General features: G+C 34.7%; 1 protein-coding gene across 1 annotated transcript in view; it reads right to left on the bottom strand.

Moving 5' to 3' along the window:
- Nucleotides 1-1,832: 1,832 nt before the first annotated feature.
- The window catches only part of LOC133331299 (ubiquitin-like protein 3), a gene marked incomplete at its 5' end in the record, with an annotated part of 40,000 nt that continues 16,502 nt past the window's right edge, over nucleotides 1,833-25,330 (bottom strand). The window contains 2 exons of the mRNA XM_061539697.1: nucleotides 1,833-1,919; nucleotides 2,135-2,299. Of these exons, the coding sequence (XP_061395681.1) occupies nucleotides 1,855-1,919; nucleotides 2,135-2,299 (230 nt within the window). The remainder of the gene's footprint in view (nucleotides 1,920-2,134; nucleotides 2,300-25,330) is intronic.

Below are 25,330 nucleotides of genomic sequence, written 5' to 3'. Positions count from 1 at the left end.
GAACTTGAGAACTACAGCTTCGAGGTAGTTAAAGACTTTATATACCTCTGTACCGCCATAAATAAAACGAATGACATCAGTTTTGAAATTCGGAGAAAGATTGTGATGGCCAACAGATGCTACTATGATCTAAGTAAGCAGTTTAGAAACAAGGCCACCTCCCGCCAGACCAAACTCACACTTTACAAGACGCTGATACTACCCGTGCTATTATATGGATCAGAAGCATGGGTATTTACGCAAGCAGATGAGGTAGCTCTTGGGGTGTTTGAAAGAAAAATTCTCCGAAAGATCTACGGGTCGATCTGCGTCGACGGTGAATATCGGCGTCGAATGAACCACGAGCTTTACAATTTATACGCGGACATCGACATAGTCAGTCGTATTGAGCTGCAGCGACTACGGTGGCTAGGCCATGTTGTGCGGATTAATGAGAATGCCCCAGTTCAAAAGGCATACTGATGGTTCCCGTAGAAGGGGAAAGCCACGAATTAGATGGAAAGACCAAGTAGAAAACCACATCTTGGAACGTGGTCTTCCAAATTGGTGGATATGCGCACAAGACCGACGTGCTTCGAAATCTTTTTTAAGCCAGCTAAGTAAGTAATACCATTGGAGACGGTACAATATACCGAGCAATCATCCACTTCTGCGGCCGCTTCTACTTAAGCCTTTAACAGGATGCAGCTATTTGTGCGCTTCTTTGTTAGACAACAGGAGAAGAAAGACGAGAAAAATCTGCTATATTTGCAAGAAACCAGTTTGCGATCAACATACCAAAACAATATCAAAATATTTTCCATGTTTCTACAGTGAATCAACATAAGTCATCAAATATTAGAAATATGTTAAAATGAATGAATATAAAATGAATAAAATATAAATAATTTAAGTAAAAAACAATTACAGTTATTTTTTTACACATGAATAAACATTTTGAAACAAAATAAAACAAAAGTTAATGTACCCGGGTACCCGATCATGGAACCGCGTGAAAAAATTAAACCAAATTTGTATAGTTTATATATTTAACCAAAATTTATAAAATTTTTCCAGTCTCCATGTTCAGCCGAAATCTCTGGGGATCCACAGTTTCATGTTGATATCTTCAAAAATAAAGTAACAGTAGCAACTCAAATTCCAAAAAAGTATTCGGTTACCTGGTTATGGATCGTAGGGTTAATGGTCATCTTGTTTTAGGAAAATTTGTTAAATCGAACTACAGTTCCCTATAATGACAATTCACAATAATATTTGTTTTATTATTTTTAATAATTAGACCATGTTTACATTATCGCAACTTATCCGCATTAATTATTTGAAATACTATTAAGAAACAAATATGGCGTAATCATAATTCCTATTTTAATTCCAACCATTCCTAGCCCCCTCACATTATTCCTCAAGTGTTATCACATATGTATTTTAATATTTACCCTTTTATATTATGTCATAATCAATTTTTTGCATTACTAAATATTTGAGGTTATGTGTGTTATTTTGTTAAAAAAGAGAGTGGCAAATTATATCTGTGTGTGTGATATTCATTCTTTTTGTTTGTGATATCCATTTTTTGTGAAATTTTCTAGCTTTCCTTTTTTATTTTTTTTATAAAACTCTATTTGTTCCTTATCAAATTTTTAATTACTTTACCATTCATTAGACGAAGACGTTCATAATCATTAAAGTGGTATTATTCAATTTAATTCAATTAATTTATTATATTTATATATTACTATCATAGATTTATTTATTTATATTTATTTATATATAGATTTTTTATTTAATTTATTAATAATAATAATTCCTTCTAAAATCTAAAAACAAACAAAAAAATGTCTAAAAATAATTTAGTTACAAAATACAGCAAGTCGTTGAACAGCATCTACTGGAACCACCTTTACTTTTTTGTCTTTGATCTGAGTGCGGAGAGAAGTGCATCAGGGGGTGGGAGGAAAGGCCGTGGGGACGTATGGGTTGAGAAGAAGTCCAAGTCATTCCATAGCGGAAATGGAAAGAGAAAATGAAGTAGAAAAAAAAATATTTTAATTAATAAAGTTTTGTGTTTTTTTATTTCATTCCCCCTCCCTCCTTAATTGCAGATGCTAGATGTTTTGTTTTTTTTTTTGCTTACCTTGTGAGTTGGGTTCTGGTAAATTATCACGCGGTACTAAATGCATAACAGTCGTCTTGCCCAGTGGCAAGCCCAATGCACCCAATGTTACGTTACAATGTAAAAATCTACCCTGGTAAATGAGTCGCAATATTTCAGCCTTTGAGACAGCTTCACGTTCCCAATCTGCAAAGAAACGAAGAAGGAAAATGAGTGAGAAAACATAATAATTAATTTTCTAAATTAAAAATAGTTTTCCAAATGCCTATAGGCGTGGATTTTTAAAGGTAGAATTTTTCCAAAGGTCTATAGGCGTGGATTTTTAAAGGTAGAATTTTTCCAAAGGCCTATAGGCGTGGATTTTTAAAGGTAGAATTTTTCCAAAGGCCTATAGGCGTGGATTTTTAAAGGTAGAATTTTTCCAAAGGTCTATAGGCGTGGATTTTTAAAGGTAGAATTTTTCCAAAGGCCTATAGGCGTGGATTTTTAAGATACAATTTTTCCAAAGGCCTATAGGCGTGGATTTTTAAGATACAATTTTTCCAAAGGCCTATAGACGTGGATTTTTAAAGGTAGAATTTTTCCAAAGGCCTATAGGCGTGGATTTTTAAAGGTAGAATTTTTCCCATAGGCGTGGATTTTTAAAACTAAAATTGTTCCAAAGGCCTAGAGGCGTGGATTTTTAAAACTAAAATTGTTCCAAAGGCCTAGAGGCGTGGATTTTTAAAACTAAAATTGTTCCAAAGGCCTAGAGGCGTGGATTTTTAAAGGTACAATTTTTCCAAAGGCCTATAGGCGTGGATTTTTAAAGGTACAATTTTTCCAAAGGCCTATAGGCGTGGATTTTTAAAGGTACAATTTTTCCAAAGGCCTATAGGCGTGGATTTTTAAAGGTACAATTTTTCCAAAGGCCTATAGGCGTGGATTTTTAAAGGTACAATTTTTCCAAAGGCCTATAGGCGTGGATTTTTAAAGGTACAATTTTTCCAAAGGCCTATAGGCGTGGATTTTTAAAGGTAGAATTTTTCCAAAGGCCTATAGGCGTGGATTTTTAAAGGTAGAATTTTTCCAAAGGCCTAACGGCGTGGATTTTTAAAGGTAGAATTTTTCCAAAGGCCTTTAGGAGTAGATTTTTAAAGGTAGAATTTTTCCAAAGGCCTATAGGCGTGGATTTTTAAAGGTAGAATTTTTCCAAAGGCCTATAGGCGTGGATTTTTAAAGGTAGAATTTTTCCAAAGGCCTATAGGCGTGGATTTTTAAAGGTACAATTTTTCCAAAGGCCTATAGGCGTGGATTTTTAAAGGTACAATTTTTCCAAAGGCCTATAGGCGTGGATTTTCAAAGGTACAATTTTTCCAAAGGCCTATAGGCGTGGATTTTTAAAGGTAGAATTTTTCCAAAGGCCTATAGGCGTGGATTTTTAAAGGTAGAATTTTTCCAAAGGCCTATAGGCGTGGATTTTTAAAGGTAGAATTTTTCCAAAGGCACATAGGCGTGGATTTTTAAAGGTAGAATTTTTCCAAAGGCCTATGCATATGACCCTATTGAAATTGGGAAAAATCGGTTCAGATTTAGATATAACTCCCATATATATTTTCGTCCGATTTAATGTAAATGGTGCACCAAAGTCCCTATATATCTTCCGATTTGCTAGAAATTTGGCACATCTTTCTGAATGAGCTCTAGTGTGATGTGTGCCAAGTTTCCTGAAAATCGGTTCAGATTTAGATATAGCTCCCATATATAGTTTCGTCCGATTTAAGGTAAATGGTGTACCAAAGTCCCTATATATCTTTCGATTTGCACGAAATTTGGCACAGCGTAATGAATTAGGTCTAGAATGATGTGTGTTAAGTTTCCAGAAAATCGGTTCAGATTTAGATATAGCTCCCATATATATTTTCGTCCGATTTAATGTAAATTGTGCACCAAAGTCCCTAAATATCTTTCGATTTGCGCGAAATTTGGCATAACGTACTGAACTAAACCTAGAATGATGTGTGTTAAGTTTTTTGAAAATCGGTTCAGATTTAGATATAGCTCCCATATATATTTTCGTCCGATTTAATGTAAATGGTGCACCAAAGTCCCTAAATATCTTTCGATTTGCACGAAATTTGGCACAGCTTTCTGAACGAGCTCTAGAGTGATGTGTGCCAAGTTTCCTGAAAATCGGTTCAGATTTAGATATAGCTCCCATATATATTTTTGTCCGATTTAATGTAAATGGTGCACCAAAGTCCCTATATATCTTTCGATTTGTACGAAATTTGGCACAGCGTAATGAATTATGTCTAGAATGATGTGTGTTAAGTTTCCTGAAAATCGGTTCAGATTTAGATATATCTCCCATATATATTTTCGTCCGATTTAATGTAAATGGTCCATCAAAGTCCCTATATATCTTTCGATTTCCACGAAATTTGGCACAGCGTAATGAATTAGGTATAGAATGTTGTGTGTTAAGTTTCCTGAAAATCGGTTCAGATTTAGATATAGCTTATATATCTGACCAAATGAAAAATTTAGTATCGGTTGCAGAATGACATGTTTATGGATCCAATATAGCTTCTATATCTGACCAAATGAAAAATGTAGTGTCGGTTGACATGTTTATGGATCCAAGTTCATTTTACTGGTCCTTATAAAAATGCGACGTCTGTTAAGATTCATCTGTTGAATATATCCAAAGTGGTGAAGGGTATCATATAGTCGACACCGTCCGACTTTACTACTTTCCTTACTGGTTAAAAGTAGAATTTTTCAAAGGCCTCTATTTTTTAAAAGTAGAATCCTTCCAAAGGCCTGTAGGGGTATATTTTTTAAATAATATTTTTCCAAAGGACCTCGTCCTAATTTATTACCTCTGCTAGAATTGACCGGAAACCTTTGTTAATTAACATTATCATGTACCTCCCCCATTGCATGTATAAATATTAGATTGTGGTTGGAAAAATATTTGCACTCATTACTTGCATGCCTATGGAACTACACGCACTACACAAATACGCCCACATTTTTGTTTTTTCGGAATTAAACATACAACGCAATATATTCCGCATTTACGATGTGGAAACTTTACACATTTTTTATATATCTGTGTAGTAGATACGACCAAGCAAGTATATATTCTACGCACTAAAACTTTACTATTACTTCTACCATTTTTATTTTCGCCCTGTATATCCCCCACCCCTCAGACTCTTTATAATTTGTTTAAATGTCGAAGGCAGGAGAGCCGAAAACAACAACAACAGAAAAAGTGAATTAATAGACCGTTTGACACATGTATTTTTTCTTGTACTGCTACGATTTACTTTTTTCGGTTTTCTTGGTTCTCCGCCCTCTAATTTATTTTCTTTTAATCCCAGCCCCAACCTATGTGGTTCGTGTGTGTGTTTGCCTGTGTATTGCATTTGTTATTTCCCTGTGTAAGCCAATAAAAAATTGCGCCTTTCTATTTGTAAAATTGTCCATTCAATTTTGTTGTTGCTTTGTGTTGGTCCTTTTAACCTCCATTAAGCGGAATAAAGTTCAAATGGTTTGCTAGTGATGTGGAAAGTTTAGCCTAGGATTTTTTATATGGCTCGGGATCTGCTTTAAAATATATGTAATATTTAAGGGAAATATTCAATATTGGGGTGTTAGGTGAATAAAAAATTTCGATAGTATGAGACTACGGTTCCGCTCCAGTATCCTTTTTCACATGGATTTCTGAAGGAGAAGTTTACAATTTCTAAAGCTCAAATGTTTAATGTTTTTCCCAAATAACCGGATTTTTTTAAATAAATCGTTAGACATAAAGTCAATCTAAATTTTGAATCATTGACATTTTTCATATCCCTAAGTCATATGTCTGTATGTGTGTGTGTGGAAATGGATTGGAAATAACTGTTATGGTACGTGGATTTCATAAATAAAAACACACCCCTAAGGTTTTTACAGTCCTTTAAAAAAATTTATTTAAGGGTTTCTTAGTCCTTTGAAAAATATTTTTTTAAAAGACAACACCTATGGTCCTAATAGTTCTTTAAAAAAATATTATTCAAGGTCCTGATAGGCCTTTCAAAAATATTCTTCGAAAATCCACGCCAAATGCTCTGATAGGCCTTTAAAAATATTCTTCAAGGTTCTCTTAAATAATATTATTTAAAAATCCACACCTAGGGCAGTAATAGTCCGTTTGGAAAAATATTTTTTAAAAATCCTCGCTTGAGGTTATGATAGTCTTCTGTATAAAAATTCATTAAACATCCACGTCTACGGTCCTCTTTAAAATCCAAGCATAAGGCTGTAATACTTCTTTGAGAAAATTGTTCTTTTTGAGGCTCTGACAGTCCTCTGGAAAAATATTCTTTAAAAATCCACGCCCAAGACTCTGCTGGTCCATTTGGAAAAATATTCTTTAAAAATCCACGCCTAAGACTCTAGTGGTCCTTTGGAAAAATATTCTTTAAAAATCACGCCTAAGACTATGCTGGTCCTTTGGAAAAATATTCTGTAAAAATCCATGCCTAATGCTGTGATTATCCATTGGAAAAATATTCTTTAAAAATCCACGCCTAAGACTCTGCTGGTCCGTTTGGAAAAATATTCTTTAAAAATCCACGCCTAAGACTCTGCTGGTCCGTTTGGAAAAATATTCTTTAAAAATCCACGCCTAAGACTCTGCTGGTCCTTTGGGAAAAATATTCTTTAAAAATCCAGGCCTAAGGGTCTGCTGGTCCCTTCGAAAAATATTCTTTAAAAATCCACGCCTAAGACTCTGCTGGTCCTTTGGAAAAATATTCTTTAAAATCCAGGCCTAAGGCAGTGGTAGTCCATTCGATTTTTTTCTTTAAAATCTACGCCTAAGGCTGTGATGGTCCTTTGGATAAAATATTCTTTCAAAATCCATCCCTAAGGCTGTGATAGTCCTATGGATAAAATATTCTTTAAAAATCCACGCCAAAGGCTCTGATAGTCATTGGGAAAATATTCTTTAAAAATCCACACATGATGATATGATAGTCTTCTGTAAATGGTCGTTCGAAAAATATTCTTTTAAAAATACACATAAGGCTCTAATAGTCCTTTGAAACTCCTTTACTCCTTTGAAACTCCTTTGAGACTCCTTTAAACAAATATTTATAAACAATCTAGGACAAAGACTCTGACCACGCCTTATGGTGCTTTGAAAAAATTCTTCTTTTTTTATATCCACGCCTTATGGTCCTTTGAAAAAATTCTTCTTTTTTTATATCCACGCCTTATGGTCCTTTGAAAAAATTCTTCTTTTTTTATATCCACGCCTTATGGTCCTTTGAAAAAATTCTTCTTTTTTTATATCCACGCCTTATGGTCCTTTGAAAAAATTCTTCTTTTATAAATCCACGCCTTATGGTCCTTTGAAAAAATTCTTCTTTTATAAATCCACGCCTTATGGTCCTTTGAAAAAATTCTTCTTTTATAAATCCACGCCTTATGGTCCTTTGAAAAAATTCTTCTTTTATAAATCCACGCCTTATGGTCCTTTGAAAAAATTCTTCTTTTATAAATCCACGCCTTATGGTCCTTTGAAAAAATTCTTCTTTTATAAATCCACGCCTTATGGTCCTTTGAAAAAATTCTTCTTTTATAAATCCACGCCTTATGGTCCTTTGAAAAAATTCTTCTTTTATAAATCCACGCCTTATGGTCCTTTGAAAAAATTCTTCTTTTATAAATCCACGCCTTATGGTCCTTTGAAAAAATTCTTCTTTTATAAATCCACGCCTTATGGTCCTTTGAAAAAATTCTTCTTTTATAAATCCACGCCTTATGGTCCTTTGAAAAAATTCTTCTTTTATAAATCCACGCCTTATGGTCCTTTGAAAAAATTTTTCTTTTATAAATCCACGCCTTATGGTCCTTTGAAAAAATTGTTCTTTTATAAATCCACGCCTTATGGTCCTTTGAAAAAATTCTTCTTTTATAAATCCACGCCTTATGGTCCTTTGAAAAAATTCTTCTTTTATAAATCCACGCCTTATGGTCCTTTGAAAAAATTCCTTTTTCTTCTAGTATATTATAAATCCACGCCTTATGGTCCTTTGAAAAAATTTTTCTTTTATAAATCCACGCCTTATGGTCCTTTGAAAAAATTGTTCTTTTATAAATCCACGCCTTATGGTCCTTTGAAAAAATTGTTCTTTTATAAATCCACGCCTTATGGTCCTTTGAAAAAATTGTTCTTTTATAAATCCACGCCTTATGGTCCTTTGAAAAAATTGTTCTTTTATAAATCCACGCCTTATGGTCCTTTGAAAAAATTCTTCTTTTATAAATCCACGCCTTATGGTCCTTTGAAAAAATGATTCTTTTATAAATCCACGCCTTATGGTCCTTTGAAAAAATGATTCTTTTATAAATCCACGCCTTATGGTCCTTTGAAAAAATTATTCCTTTAAAAATCCACGCCTTATGGTCATTCGAAAAATATTTTTTTTTTAAATCCACGCCTTATGGTTGTTCGATAAAATATTCTGTTAAAAATGTCCTTTAGAAAAATCATTGTAGTCTCCATAAAAAATGATTAAATTATGTAATTACATTAATATCTTGGAAGTTCGAATGTGCTTTGGGGCCTAATTACAATTCATTACATGTTTCAAATACATTTTCCATTTAATTTTAGATTCTTCATTGTCAACAACAGAAGCCAAAAGCAAAAGCTTTTAACAAGTTTTCTCTTTTTCGAAATGGCTTTATCTTCCTTCTTTGTGGTAGCCACTAAACCCCATTGGGACAATAATGGTCAAAAGTATTGAAAATGTTAGAATGGCGATTTTAAAATTTTAAACACGTATCCCTTAGACAACGATTTCATTAACTTGGCTTTGATTTTTCAAAACAGCAGCACGACCACCGCGACATCATAACAAAAGCCACGAAGAAAATTAAATCGAATCATTGGGATTTGAGGTGGTTGGTGGTCAGATGTAATTTTTGTGATTTTTTTTCCTAGATTCAAATACATAACCGAACATCCTTCCAACCCTCCGCGCACCCATTCTTGTAATTTGCATAAGAAAATGTGACATTTAAATTGTGTTTCTCTTTTTATTTTTTACAAATTACTACGGGGATGTGAGAATGGTAGAAGATCCTTCGAATGAAATGACTCCCCAGACAATAATAAAGTTTAACTCTTATTGTTACTGTCAGGCAGGCAGCCAGCAGTACTTCTTGTTGTTGTATCTGGCAAAGGATGTTTGTTTGTTTGACGTCACAGTGTTGGCTCGACTCGAATTGCCATCTAGGGCTTTTGGATTTACTTTTCTCTCTCTCTGTCGTTCATCTATTTTCTCTCCGGATGTCTTCCAACTCTTTATTTTTTGTTTGTGTACAATTGTCATTGCCTGGCGACCGTCTGTTTATATAGCTTTATCATTTTTATTAACATTTGGCAAATACTCCCACACATGTTACCGTTTGTTGCAGAATTATCCCAGCGCACACACACAAACACATTTACAGAACAACAACATATTATCCCTTTGCTTTTCAGCTCAGTGCAGAGCAGGCAGACATACAAAGAGCTTTGCTAAAAATCATTTCCATGTTCTGCCCTCCAGCCATACAGCCATACTTTGCCAACCTCCAACCACGAACCTCAAACTTCGTCGTTACTTCGTATTTAATATTCATTTGTCGTCCACTAATGAAGGCGCTGCATTTGCCGCTTACTTAACCATCCTGATTTATTTGATTCAGACAAACAGGCATAACAAATATTACAGACGCACTTATGGCCTCGGGCAGCCCAGTAAACTACATTTCAGGTCATGTTCCTCATTGTCCTCCTCTTTCCACACTACTAAACCTTTGTCATCATCCGGTGACATTAAACAGCTTATGTGTGGGGACAATCATAAACTGTATTGGTGATTGTTAGGTATGACGTTAGGAAATGAGTGGGAGGATTTAAGGCTTCACTCCAAAGAATATTTTTTAAAGACGTGGATTTATAAAAGAAGAATTTTTTCAAAGGACCATAAGGCGTGGATTTATAAAAGAAGAATTTTTTCAAAGAATCATAGGGCGTGGATTTATAAAAGAAGAATTTTTTCAAAGGACCATAAGGCGTGGATTTATAAAAGAAGAATTTTTTCAAAGGACCATAAGGCGTGGATTTATAAAAGAAGAATTTTTTCAAAGGATCATAGGGCGTGGATTTATAAAAGAAGAATTTTTTCAAAGGACCATAAGGCGTGGATTTATAAAAGAAGAATTTTTTCAAAGGATCATAGGGCGTGGATTTATAAAAGAAGAATTTTTTCAAAGGACCATAAGGCGTGGATTTATAAAAGAAGAATTTTTTCAAAGGACCATAAGGCGTGGATTTATAAAAGAAGAATTTTTTTAAAGGACCATAAGGCGTGGATTTATAAAAGAAGAATTTTTTCAAAGGACCATAAGGCGTGGATTTATAAAAGAAGAATTTTTTCAAAGGACCATAAGGCGTGGATTTATAAAAGAAGAATTTTTTCAAAGGACCATAAGGCGTGGATTTATAAAAGAAGAATTTTTTCAAAGGACCATAAGGCGTGGATTTATAAAAGAATCTTTTTTTAAAGGACCATAAGGCGTGGATTTTTAAAAGAATCATTTTTTCAAAGGACCATAAGGCGTGGATTTATAAAAGAAGAATTTTTTCAAAGGACCATAAGGCGTGGATTTATAAAAGAAGAATTTTTTCAAAGGACCATAAGGCGTGGATTTATAAAAGAAGAATTTTTTCAAAATGTAAAATTTTGTTTCAATCTGAGACACCCTAATATCGTGTACTGCAATTATAGTATGATGACGATAATGATAATGACATCTGACATTATGTTTTCTGAGCAAAATTACAACTAAACTGGTATTTTGTGTGTGTGTCTAAAATGACGTATTTGCAATACAGTTTGCCGATAAAAACAACAGCAAAAACATAGGATCGCCTGTCTGACATAATGCACATAACTACGTAAAACATGGCCAAGACCATGAAATTGTAAATATCGTTTTTTGTTGTTATTATTTTTTTGTCGGCCATGATTACATCCGACCGACGACTAATTTTTGTGATGCATGAATGCGGCGGCTATTATATTTTTCATATTAATTTTTTTGTTAAATGAAACAAAAAATTTCATTGACATTTTTGTTTAAAAAAAGCATTAATAAAAATTAAAAAAAAATATTAAAAAAATATTTTTTTATAAATTTTGAATACCAGCAAAGCCTTAGGCGTGGATTTTTAAGGAATATTTTTCCAAAGGACCAGCAGAGCCTTAGGCGTGGATTTTTAAAGAATATTTTTCCAAAGGACCAGCAGAGCCTTAGGCGTGGATTTTTAAAGAATATTTTTCCAAAGGACCAGCAGAGCCTTAGGCGTGGATTTTTAAAGAATATTTTTCCAAAGGACCAGCAGAGCCTTAGGCGTGGATTTTTCAAAGAATATTTTTCCAAAGGACCAGCAGAGCCTTGGGCGTAGATTTTTAAAGAATATTTCTCCAAAGGACCAGCAAAGCCTTAGGCGTGGAATTTTAAAGAATATTTTTCCAAAGGACCAGCAGAGCCTTGGGCGTAGATTTTTAAAGAATATTTCTCCAAAGGACCAGCAAAGCCTTAGGCGTGGAATTTTAAAGAATATTTTTCCAAGGGACCAGCAGAGCCTTAGGCGTGGATTTTTAAAAAATATTTTCTCGAAGGCCACCAAAGCCTTAGGCGTGGATTTTTAAAAAATATTTTCTCGAAGGTCACCAAAGCCTTAGACGTGGATTTTTAAAAAATATTTTCTCGAAGGCCATCACAGTCATAGGCGTGGATTTTTAAAGATTTTTTTACCAAAGGACCAGCAGAGCCTTAGGGTGGATTTTTAAAGAAGAGCCTTTGGCGTGGATTTTTAAAGAAGAGCCTTTGGCGTGGATTTTTAAAGAATATTTTTCCAAATGACCAGACTAGCTTTAATAATCATCCTGCAAAGGATACCAACATTAAACCCCACAAATTAATTCCATTGTTTTTCTTATCACCAAATTTGTTTGCCATTATCATTCCTTGGTATCACACCCATTGTCAACAACAAAAACAACAATAATGACAACAACTTAAAGACAAATTAATTTACGCAAACATCATGTTGCGTACGTCCGCCATAGGTCTCAAAAGTTTAAGATTACTTTACTTTTCCACAAGTCTAGTAAATATTTCCATATCAACAACAACGACAGCTACAACAACAACGACGAAACCACAACAACACTCAGGTGAACAACATCTGGCGATGAAGAAAAATTTTTACCTCAAGAAACCTCAACTTGAAGGTGAATGACATGCACATTCACGTTCATTTACGGGAGGGATAAGACGATTGGATAACGACATCCGAACAAGTAAATAAATGTTGGCCGGTTCGTTCGACCGGCCGTTCATTCGTCCGCTTATCCATTCGTTCATTTGTTTATTTGGAGATTGTTTTCAATGTAATTTGTCTTTGCGGCCAGGCGGCAGGCAATTTAATTCCATACAAATAAATTAAATGGATCTGGCGAACCATAAAGGCGGGGATTACACCACACAACATTACGTCTTGAAGTTTGTTACACCAGGCGAAAAAAAGGTGAATCAACTTTTGGCGAGGCGTTCGCAGGTTCGTTGCTTTGTTTGCCCAGATATTCAATTCAGGCAATTTCACTTTCACTGGAAGTTGTTGTGCTTATCGTTGGCGTTGTTGTTTTATTATTCGCTTTGGATAATGGTATTTAATATGGGATTCTAGTCTCAAGAGGTTGCTAATTACATCAAGTTGAGCAATTATAAACAAATAAACGAAAATTATAATACAAAGACTAAATGGGGATAAGTGATATAGACTAAGGTGACATGGTATTGAATGATGGTCCTTCGAGAAAATATTCTTTAAAAATCCACGCCTAAGGCTTTGATGGTCCTTCGAGAAAATATTCTTTAAAAATCCACGCCTAAGGCTTTGATGGTCCTTCGAGAAAATATTCTTTAAAAATCCACGCCTAAGGCTTTGATGGTCCTTCGAGAAAATATTCTTTAAAAATCCACGCCTAAGGCTTTGATGGTCCTTCGAGAAAATATTCTTTAAAAATCCACGCCTAAGGCTTTGATGGTCCTTCGAGAAAATATTCTTTAAAAATCCACGCCTAAGGCTTTGATGGTCCTTCGAGAAAATATTCTTTAAAAATCCACGCCTAAGGCTTTGATGGTCCTTCGAGAAAATATTCTTTAAAAATCCACGCCTAAGGCTTTGATGGTCCTTCGAGAAAATATTCTTTAAAAATCCACGCCTAAGGCTTTGATGGTCCTTCGAGAAAATATTCTTTAAAAATCCACGCCTAAGGCTTTGATGGTCCTTCGAGAAAATATTCTTTAAAAATCCACGCCTAAGGCTTTGGAGGCCTTCGAGAAAATATTCTTTAAAAATCCAGGGCTAAGGCTTTGATGGCCTTCGAGAAAATATTCTTTAAAAATCCACGCTTAAGGCTTTGGTGGCCTTCGAGAAAATATTCTTTGAAAATCCACGCCTAAGGCTTTGGTGGCCTTCAAGAAAATATTCTTTAAAAATCCAGGCCTAAGGCTTTGATGACCTTCGAGAAAATATTCTTTAAAAATCCACGCCTAAGGCTTTGGTGGCCTTCGAGAAAATATTCCTTAAAAATCCACGCCTAAGGCTTTGGTGGCCTTCGAGAAATAGACCTTTCGAAAAATATTCTTAAAAAATCCCCACCTCCGGCTCTGATAGCCACGCCTAAGGCTCTGCTGCTCTTCATATTCTCCAAAAATAGTCCTCAAAAATCCACACTTGTTCCTCTTCAGGTTGTACATTTTTAAAGGGCTACTATTTTTTTAGAGATTTGTGAATATTTGTTGAACAACCCCAAAAAATTTCGGAACTCCACTTCGTCGCATGCGGCTAACAAAATTCAAACGTTGAAATGTAAAGAGGATCATCATTACAAACAATGTTGCTGCAATGTCGGCCAGTGGACGCCAAGCATTGTCGTTAACATAGAAACACAAATATGGACAGACCTCTTCTTCATTCCATTTCCAACTGATGATGCCAAATAACAACTCCAACAAGAGCAGCAATTAGACCAGCAACAAAGCCAGAGAAAGTCCAATTCTCTTTGTCCATCATTACACTCTGTTTGTGGTTGCTGCTTTGTGTTGTGGTTTTTATGCTTTGTCCCGGATCTATGGGAAAACAGGATGTCTGCTTTGAAGTGTGTGGACGGACCATTTTACAACACTGCTGCCACTTAATTACACTGAACTCTGGCGAAGAGGTATTTGAGTATTATGTGGAATTTTGAAATTTGAATTTGAATTGTATAAAACCATTTTTACAAAATTGCATACAATGGTCGGGACAGTTTTAATTGTTTTTCAAGGGTGATATGCTGACTGGACAAAAGCGTGGATTTTTTTAAAAAAATAATTTTTCAATGACTTAGCACATGTGTACATTATTTAAAAAACATTTTTTCAAAGTCTAATTTTTTTTCAATCTCTAAAAAAAGTCGTGGATTTTTTTTTAATATTTCTTCCAGGAACCCAAAAAAGTGTGGATTTTTAAATAATTTGTTTTGAAGGACCACAAGCGTGGATTTTTTATAATTTTTTTTAATATTTTTTCATCGACAGGCGTGGATTTTTTTAAATATTTTTTCATCGACAGGCGTGGATTTTTTTAAATATTTTTTCATCGTCAGGCGTGGATTTTTTAAATATTTTTTCATCGACAGGCGTGGATTTTTTAAATATTTTTTCATCGACAAGCGTGGATTTTTTTAAATATTTTTTCATCGACAGGCGTGGATTTTTTAAATATTTTTTCATCGACAGGCGTGGATTTTTTTAAATATTTTTTCATCGACAGGCGTGGATTTTTTAAATATTTTTTCATCGACAGGCGTGGATTTTTTAAATATTTTTTCATCGACAGGCGTGGATTTTTTTTAATATTTTTTCATCGACAGGCGTGGATTTTTTTAAATATTTTTTCATCGACATGCGTGGATTTTTTTTAAATATTTTTTCATCGACAGGCGTGGATTTTTTTAAATAATTTTTCATCGACAGGCGTGGATTTTTTTAAATATTTTTTTAACGACTATCAACAGGCCTTTTTCAAGCACTAAAATTAGGTGTGGATTTTTAAAAAGAAATAATGTACACACGCTCGGATTTAAAAAAAAAAAAAAAAAATACACAAGCTTGTATTTTTAAAAATATTTTTTCAACGACAATCATCAGGCGTGGATTTTTTAAAAGAATTTTTCCATGACACCACACCAACGAGTATTTTTCGAACATATTTTTCAAGGATTCTTCACAAGCGTGGATAATATTCACGGAGTCTACTCAAGCGTAATTTTTTTTGCAAATATTTTTCAAGGACTCAACTGAAACATCCTTTTTTAAGATTTTGTTTAGAACTGTACACCATCGTGGATTTAAGAAATTGTTTTTAAAATTTTCTTTTACGATCCGATTTGGATGAAATTTGGCATAGGTCACTTATTTGGCCCAAGGACGAACCCTATTGGAAATGGGAAAAATCGGTTCAGATTTATATATAGCTCCCATATATATTTTCGTCCGATTTAATGTAAATGGTGCACCAAAGTCCCTATATATCTTTCGATTTGCACGAAATTTGACACAGCGTAATGAATTAGGTCTAGAATTATGTGTGTTAAGTTTCGTGAAAATCGGTTCAGTTTTAGATATAGCTCCCATTATATATTTTCGTCCGATTTAATGTAAATGGTCCACCAAAGTCTCTATATATCTTTCGATTGGCACGAAACTTGGCACAGCGTAATGAATTAGGTCTATAATGATGTGTTTTAAGTTTCGTGAAAATCGGTTCAGATTTAGATATAGCTCCCATATATATTTTTGTCCGATTTTAAGTTAATAGTGTACCAAAGTTCCTTAATATCTATCGGTTTGCACGAAATTTGGCACAGTGTAATTAATTAGGTCTAGAATGATGTGTGTTAAAATCGTGAAAATCGGTTCAGATTTAGATATAGCTTCTATATCTGACCAAATGAAAAATTTAGTATCGGTTGCAGAATGACATGTTTATGGATCCAATTTCATTGTACTGGTCCTTTAAAAATGCGACGTTTGTTAGGATTCATCTGTTGAATATACCCAAAGTGGTGAAGGGTATCATATAGTCGACCTCGTCCGACTTTACTACTTTCCTTACTGGTTAAAAATATATTAAATTATCCAATAAAACCACTACACAATCATTAAAATTACCATCAGCAAAAGAAAAAAATACCACATAAAAATATTCAAATCGTTGATTTGGTGACCTGACCATCCAGAGGTGGGGACCACATTAATTAGACATAAATTACCAATTTTACAAACAATTTGCTATCACAACAAAAACAGCTACAACAACAAATGTGTTGTGTCAAAACCAAAATACTATTTCTGCTGCATTAAATTTTTTGGCCATGTTATTTTTGTTCACATTACAAAAACACACACACACATACCCGTACTCTCACCAGAGACACCACTTGTCCAAATGGCTTAGAAAAAATTCGTTTGAAAAATAATGCCACGTTTAAATAGCTGTGAACACACTGGAGTAAAAGCGGCAACAACATGGCCATTATTTTTCAAAACCACACCAAAGGTTTATGTTACAACGCTCCACCGGTGATAGTTGTTGTTGTTGTTGCAACTTGCAATGTGTGTTTTTGTTATGGTTTGTTGTTCAAAAATGTTGGTTGTTGCTGTTGTTGGGAGTGTTACATGCAACAGAAAAAAAACGGCGAAACAACAGCAGCAAAAATGTTCAGCCTGTCTATTTGCATTTTAATTAAAATTCACAAATATCGACCATAAACTTTGTTATAAAACAAACAACAACAACAAAAACAACCACAACTACTACGAAATGCAAAAAATACATTTCAAATGGACCACGAAAATGGCAGTAGTCTGGCTTTGAGAGAGATGAACTGGCTGGCGTGTTAAGCCTGCCTGCTCTCCAGTTTGTCTGTCCGTTAAGGTTAACCAGCCAGTTGGTTGTCACCGTTTATTGGTTAACACACAAACTCAACAACAGCAACAACACCTAAACGGGTATCAACAGCAGGAGCAGCAATAACAGTAATATGACCGGTCATCCAGAGAAATATTTGAAGAGTCCAATAATGAAAACGATTGGGATAAATGGAACAAAGCCTCACTTGTGTCTAGTCCTTAAAAACATCGACTCATATATATATATATATATATATATATATATATATAAACGCCTGTGAATGGTCTTTGAAAAATATTTTAAATGCTGAATTATTATACCTTTTTTTCAATTCCAAAAAAAATTTTAAAATATCCACGCCAATTTCAAGTACTTGGAAAAATAATTGCAATCGGACAAACTTTGGGTCTTTAGTGCACAACTTACATAAAATCGGAAGAAAAAAATATTGACTCTGGTGCAACATTTACATTAAATCGGAGGAAAATATATCTAAATCTGAACCGATTTTCAGGAAACACTATACGAAATTTTGTGCAATTCGAAAGATATATAGGGACTTTGGTGCACCACTTACCTCAAATCGGACGAAAATATATATGGGAGCTATATCTAAATCTGAACCGATTTCCACGAAATTTAACACACATCATTCTTGACATTATTCAGTACGCTATGCCAAAATTTTGTGCAAATCGAAAGATATGGGGCATCGGTACACCATTTACCTTAAATCGGACGAACATATATATGGGAGGTACATCTATATCTTAACCGATTTTCATGAAACTTAACACACATCATTCGGGGCCCAATTCAGTACCCTATGCCGAATTTCGTGCAAATCGAAAGATATATAGGGACTTTTGTGCCCCATTTACCTTAAATCGGCCGAAAATATATATGGGAGTTATATATAAATCTGAACCGATTTTCACGAAATTTAGCACACATCATTATGGGCCCATTTCTGCGCCCTATGCAAAATTTCGTAAAAATCGGAAGCTATATAAAGACATTTTGGTGCACCATTTACATAAAATCGAACGAAACTATATATGGGAGCTATATCTAAATCTGAACCGATTTCCACGAAACTCAGCACATATCATTCTGGACTTAATTGAGTGTGCTATTCCAAATTTCGTGCAAATCGAAAGATATGGGGCATCGGTACACCATTTACCTTAAATCGGACGAACATATATATGGGAGGTATATCTAAATCTGAACCGATTTTTCCCACTTTCAATAGGGTTCGTCCTTGGACCACGACGGGTTCGTCGATTTATGCACGACGGACGGACGGACGTGCATAAATGTGATTCTATGCATATACTCAACAGGAACCATGTGTCTATCTCGTTTCCTTTTGCCTGTTACAAACATATGCACAAAGACATAATACCCTGTACCATAGTGTGGTGAAGGGTATAAAAATCATTAATTCGAAATATCTCCCCCGCAAACTGCATGATGACAATGACTATTTTACAAAGAACTTAGGCAAGTGTTGATAATTTTTAAATTACCAATGTAATTGCTCTTGATTATATAGCTGTCTGCTTTGAAAGCGAACTATTACCCTTGCTACGGAAACTTTGAAATATGGATATATATGGGGGCAGACAGGCAGGCAGGCAAAGCATTTACACATGTGTACAGCCATAAAGGGGGAAGTATACAATTGCTGGAATGTAGACGACAAACGGATGTAAACTCATTTACAACGAACACTCGTCACTCACACACACCCGACAATCACTTCAAATGAAAGGCAAATGCCCCAGAATTCATAATCTTCGAAGTGTAGAAATTCTACCCCCCGAAGTTGAGTTGAGTTTCGTTTCAATTGTGTTCTGCTCCAAAAACAAAAACAAATTGAAATAACAACTTTAGAAATCTACATTTCAAGTCCATGCACGAAAGACAATTTGAGAAGAGGTGGGGGTGTGATTCGGCGGAATGGTATGTAAGTTTGGAAAATAGCTTCTTCAAATGCCAATGACGACAATCACATTCAATGTCACCGTCGTCGTCACTTATCCAACAGCTTCATGGGGGTAAAATTTTTTGTGAATGCACACCATTGAACAGCATCTGCAAAAATCCCGTATTTTGGTTGCGAGAAGATGGTGTCGCCTGATGAACAGCAGCAGAACAAACGAACAAGTGTGACTCTGACAATAATGGTAAGGTTTTTGGTGGTGGTCGTGGTGTCGGAGGGGAGGTATGGGTATCCCATCTCTCTCAATCTTGTACTTTGAAAAACGTTAATGTTGGCATGAATGACCATCGAATCAAAATGCTCATTCCGATGTTCATTTCACTTGGTGTTGCATGCATGTCAAAAATGCAACAGCAGGGGGAATTACAACAACAACAAAGACGATGGCGAACAGAAAATTTCATTTCATGCATTGCATTGTTAATTGAATTTTATGGTTAAAAGAAAAATGAAGAAGCATCAGTCAGAGAGTTTTATAATCATTTGAACAACTGCGGGTTGTTCCTGGGGGCAGTAAGAGGAGGATGGAGGGAGGGAGCAAGGGAAGTGACTGTGCGTTAGATATATGGATAAATAGAAATACATATATATGTATGTATGTGGGGAATTGAGGCATGTGTGGATGCAACAATGCATGACTGATGGACAGACTGGCTCTGCATCAAAAGAGACTGCAGTGTGATGTTGTTGTTGTTGTGATGCTTGATTGAATATAGATTTGAATGAAATGAACAATGGGCCTCCCTCCACCACACATCATTTTGGAAAGTGCGTGAAAATAGTGTTTGCCTTTCACGCACATCTGCTGTTGTGTTATATTATTAATGGTATATTTATGTAATTTTCAAATGCATAATTTGGAATATATATTAGGGAGCGGGGATGGTGAACTTCAATTTAAAATGGGATACCTTAATAATATGAAATGCCTAAGGTGAAAAAATAATTTTCAGGAATTCTTAAAAAATAATTTTAAGATTTTTTAAAAATATTTTTTAAGGACTATAAACTAGCGTGGATTTAAAAAGAATACCTTTAAGGACAACCAACAAGCGTGCCTTTTTTGAAAATATTTTTTGAAGAGTGGATTTTTTAAGATATGTATATATATATATTTTTTTTTATAAAAATAAAAATAATTTTAAGATTTTTGTTAAAAATATTTTTTAAGTACTATAAACTAGTGTGGATTTTTAAAAAAAATATTTTTAAGGACAACCGTGCCTTTTTTGAAAATATTTTTTTAAGTGTGGATTTTTTAAGATATATATATATATATATTTTTTTTTTTTTATAAAAATTTTATTTAAGGACTATCGACAGCGACAACAGGCGTGTATTTTTTAAAAAATATTTTATAACCCTTTGTGGCCCAATGTTGCCCACAGGCAACAAAATGTTTTAGAGCTTATATTGAATATGCAGCTAGTAGATATATATTATTTGGATTTCATATGTCAAGAACAGAAATTTGTTCTAAATCTGCGGAAAAAAATCGGGGCTCAAAGGGTTAAGGACTATGAATAAGCGTGAATTTTTTGAAAATATTTTTTCGAGGATTAGACGGAAGCGGGGATTTTTATACCCTACACAACTATGTTTTCAGGGTATTATATCTTTGTGCAGCTCCAAGAGTTTGTAACGCCGTGGAATATTGGTACTAGACCTTTTAGTATACCGATCGTCATATCTCGACTAGCTGAGTCGATCTAGACATGTGTGTCCGTCCGTCCGTCTGTCTATTATAATTTGTAAACACGATACAGGCCACAGTTATGGATCAATCTTCACGAAATTTAGCATGTAGGATGGGTTCTGGCCAATGAAGACTCCTATTGTTTTTGACAAAGGCCGGTTAATATTTAGGGGATGGAATAGACCAAAAACTTTATTTTTGTTGGATTTTCCGTTCGCTCCAGAGGCCGTAATACATGGAGAAGGGGATCGGGCCAAAGGATAAGCATGCCTGGTTTAATAAAGATCGGTCCTTATCAAATGGACGCCTGACTTTTGTGTGAAAAATGACAAAATTTGTATTCAATGGCGTATATATTAACCCCTGATCGAAATAGACCCGAGAAGTTGATATTATATCCAACAGGAGTGGCTGACCTTTAAATTGTCGTATGTTCTCGGATGTGGGAGTTACACCTAAATATTTACAGGTGCTTACGTATTCAGATATTATTTAATAAATCATTGCCACACTAGAGGTCGGAAATATAGCGCTGATCGCTTTGACATGTTCCATGAGGTTCCAGTTTTGGTCAAGGACAACGCCTATAATTTTCGGTGATGGTCAGATAATAATTTTTGGTTGAAGCGGACCAAAAACTTATTTTTTTTCGATTCGATCTATAGGATACTATTATAAGCCGAACATCACGACAGAGCCCACGGTGAAGGGAATATGGACAAGTAATTAGAAGTACTGAACTGAATATTGGTAATATTCGGAAAATATGTCGGTGTAAGGAAAAGGTGCTGTTGACCTCTAATCGGGCAAGAGGGTGCAACTATCATGAAATATTACCGAGGCTCGGAATAAAATTCCACAGAAAGATAGAGTTCTGTGGGTCGGCCCTGTCCGACTATACTGCTCCGCTCACTGGTTTTAATTTATTTTTTTCGAATTGGACAGAAGATTTGATTTTTCCAATATTTTTTTGAGAACTAGACTATTACCAAGCATGGATTTTTAAAAATATTTTTTTAAGGACTACAATTAGGGTTGCATTTTTATACCCTCAGACTTTATGCTATTGAGGGTATATGAATTTTGATACGGTGAGAATGTGCCTCATCGAAATATTTGTTTTAGAACCCATGTTTCTTTGAACCAAATCCGTTTCAGAAAAGTTGGAGTCGATTTACACATGTCCGTCTGTCTGTCTGGCTGGTGCGCACCATAACTCTCGAAGTCAGCAAACGATTTCATTCAATCTCTGTACATCTTATATTTCTTCCAAACTTAGCTTAAGTTCGAAGATGGGGTATATCGGTCCACTCCTTCTGGTACATCCCCCGCAAAATGGTAAAAAATTGTGCTAAAAATTAATTTTATAAGAACTATCATATTTACTAAGCCTAGATCAAGTTTGAAGATGGGACCCATTGGTCCACTCATTCTGATACCTCTTCCACAAAGTGGTCAAAATTGTGCAAACAAATTAACTTTATAATAACACGCAAACGGAATACATATCCGATTTTAATGAAATTTTGTACAACCTATTATCATTACAAAACCTACATTAAGTAAGAAGATGGGACCCATTGGTCCACTCCTTATAGTCGCTCCCTCATAAAATTTTCAAAATTTTCAATATTTGTAAATGAATGATAGATTTGAACCAAACTTTGCACAACCCATTATCTTTACGAAGTCTAGATTAAGCCCGAAGATGGGAACCATTAGTCCACTCCTTCTGGTACCTCCCCCACAAATGATTAAAATTTTCAATATTAGTAAATTCAATATCAGACGAATGAAATGTCCAATTTGAAGCAAACTTTGCATACCTATTATCTTTACCAAGAATAGATCAAGTTTGAAAATGGGACCCATTGGTCCACTCCTTCTGGTACCTTCCCCACAAATGGTAACAATTTACAATATTTATAAATTCAATGACAGATTTTAAGGAAACCTTGCACATCCTATTTTCTTTACCAACCCTATATAAAGTCCGAAGATGGGAACCATTGGTTCACTCCTTCTAGTAGCTCCTCCACAAATGGTCAAAATTTTAAATATTTGTAAATACAATATCAGGCGAACGGAATGTCCGACATGAACCAAACATTGCACGACCCATTATCTTTATGAAGTCTACATTAAGTCCAAAGATGGGACCCATGTCATATTTCAACCAAACCTTGCATAACCACACCCTACATTAAGCCCGAAGATGGGAACCATTAGTCCACTCCTTCTGGTACCTTCCCCACAAATGGTTAAAATTTTCAATATTAGTAAATTCAATATCAGACGAATGAAATGTCTAATTTGAAGCAAACTTTGCATACCTATTATCTTTACCAAGAATAGATCAAGTTTGAAAATGGGACCCATTGGTCCACTCCTTCTGGTACCTTCCCCACAAATGGTAACAATTTACAATATTTATAAATTCAATGACAGATTTTAAGCAAACCTTGCACATCCTATTATCTTTACCAACCCTATATAAAGTCCGAAGATGGGAACCATTGGTTCACTCCAAATTCACTCACAAATTTTAAATATTTGTAAATACAATATCAGGCGAACGGAATGTCTGATATGAACCAAACATTGCACGACCCATTATCTTTATGAAGTCTACATTAAGTCCAAAGATGGGACCCATGTCATATTTCAACCAAACCTTGCATAACCACACCCTACATTAAGTCCGAAGATGGGACCCAGTTGTCCACTCCTTCCGGTGCCTCCCTCGCAAATTGTCAATATTTTATATATCTATGTGTAATTACATCCACTTTTATCTCCATTTGAATTAATTCATTTCTTTAATATCTCCTTTTGTTGTGGTTTCACATGACAAACAAAGATGCATCATAAAGAGAGATAAAGAATGACCAAAAAATTTCCACAAAAATCGTTTCTGCAAAATTTCTTAACCCTCATTGTTACATATCATCGGAAATCTTTCAAGACAATTTCGAATCCTTTGAAATCGAAATTTTAACCACACAAACAATGCTGCCGCATGAATGGAAATCCCATTCATTGATATGCCAGCAATACAAATATCAGACCACAAAGCGAGTGTGTGGTGGCAGGTGGGAATGGGATGGTATGGCATAGTGGGCTGGCTGGGTTTTTATTCTTTACAATATTTGTGTTTTATTAAAACCGCAAGTAATTGTAAATGTAAACGTACAGGTAATGAAAAGTAAATGTGAAAATTATACATATGTTAAATAAGAGCTATTGTGGTTTGTGGCTGATTTTTTGTTTTTGGTTGGAAAAGATGTTTGATTACACAGGGAGGTATTACAAATGAACTATAATAAGTAGAAAACAGCGGTAAGTTCGATAAAATCTATTGGTAATGTTTATGATATGCCCTAGTACATTTTTGGTAGGAATCCGGTAGAATTGAAAAATACCGAATAATGGGTGTACAATCAATATATAGAGAACCAGTAAGGAAATTAGTAAAATCGGATGGAAATATATATGGGAGCTATATCTAAATCTGAACCGATTTTCATGAAACTTAGCACACATCACATTTAGTACGCTATGCCAAATTACGTGCAAATCGAAAGATATATAGGGACTTTGGTGCACCGTTTACATTAAATCGGACGAAAATATAAATGGGGTATATATCTAAATCTGAACCGATTTTCATGAAACTTGACACACATGATCCTAGGCTCAGTTCAGTACGCTATACCAAATTTCGTGCAAATCGAAAGAAAATTAGGAGCTTTGGTGATCCATTATCATAAAATCGGACGAAAATATATATGGGAGCTTTATCTAAATTTGAACCGATATTCAAAAAACTTAAAGCACACACACACACCATTCTATACTTAATTCAGTACGCTATGCTAAATTTTGTATAAAATTATGGACTTAGGTGGACCATTAACTTTAAATCGGACGAAAATATATATGGGAACTATATCTAAATATGTTTCGATTTTCACGAAACTTAATACACATCATTCTATACCTAATTCATTACGTTGTGCCAAATTTCGTGCAAATCGAAAGATATATAGGGACTTTGGTGCTCCATTAACATAAAATCGGACGAAAATATATATGGGAGCTATATCTAAATCTGGACCGATTGTCACGATAATTAACCCACATCGTTCTAGGCTCTATTCAGTAAGCTATGCCAAATTTCGTGCAAATCGAAAGAAATACAAGGGCATTGGTGCTCCATTAACTTAGAATCGGACGAACATATATATCGGAGCTATATCTAAATTTGGACCGATTTTCACGAAACTTAACACACATCATTCTGGGCTCAGTTCAGTACGCTATGCCGAATTCCGTGCAAATAGTAAGAAATATAGGGAATATGGGGCACCATTCATATTAAATCGTACGAAAATATATATGGGAGCTATATCTAAATCTGGACCGATTTTCATGAAACTTAACACACATTCT

This window comes from Musca vetustissima, unplaced genomic scaffold, assembly GCF_032173495.1.
Source record: "Musca vetustissima isolate MV318-11 ecotype Yass unplaced genomic scaffold, APGP_CSIRO_Mvet_v1 utg91729, whole genome shotgun sequence".
NCBI lineage: Eukaryota > Metazoa > Arthropoda > Insecta > Diptera > Muscidae > Musca > Musca vetustissima.
Note: the sequence above shows the minus strand (reverse complement) of the source record. Positions and strands in the feature narration are given on the sequence as shown.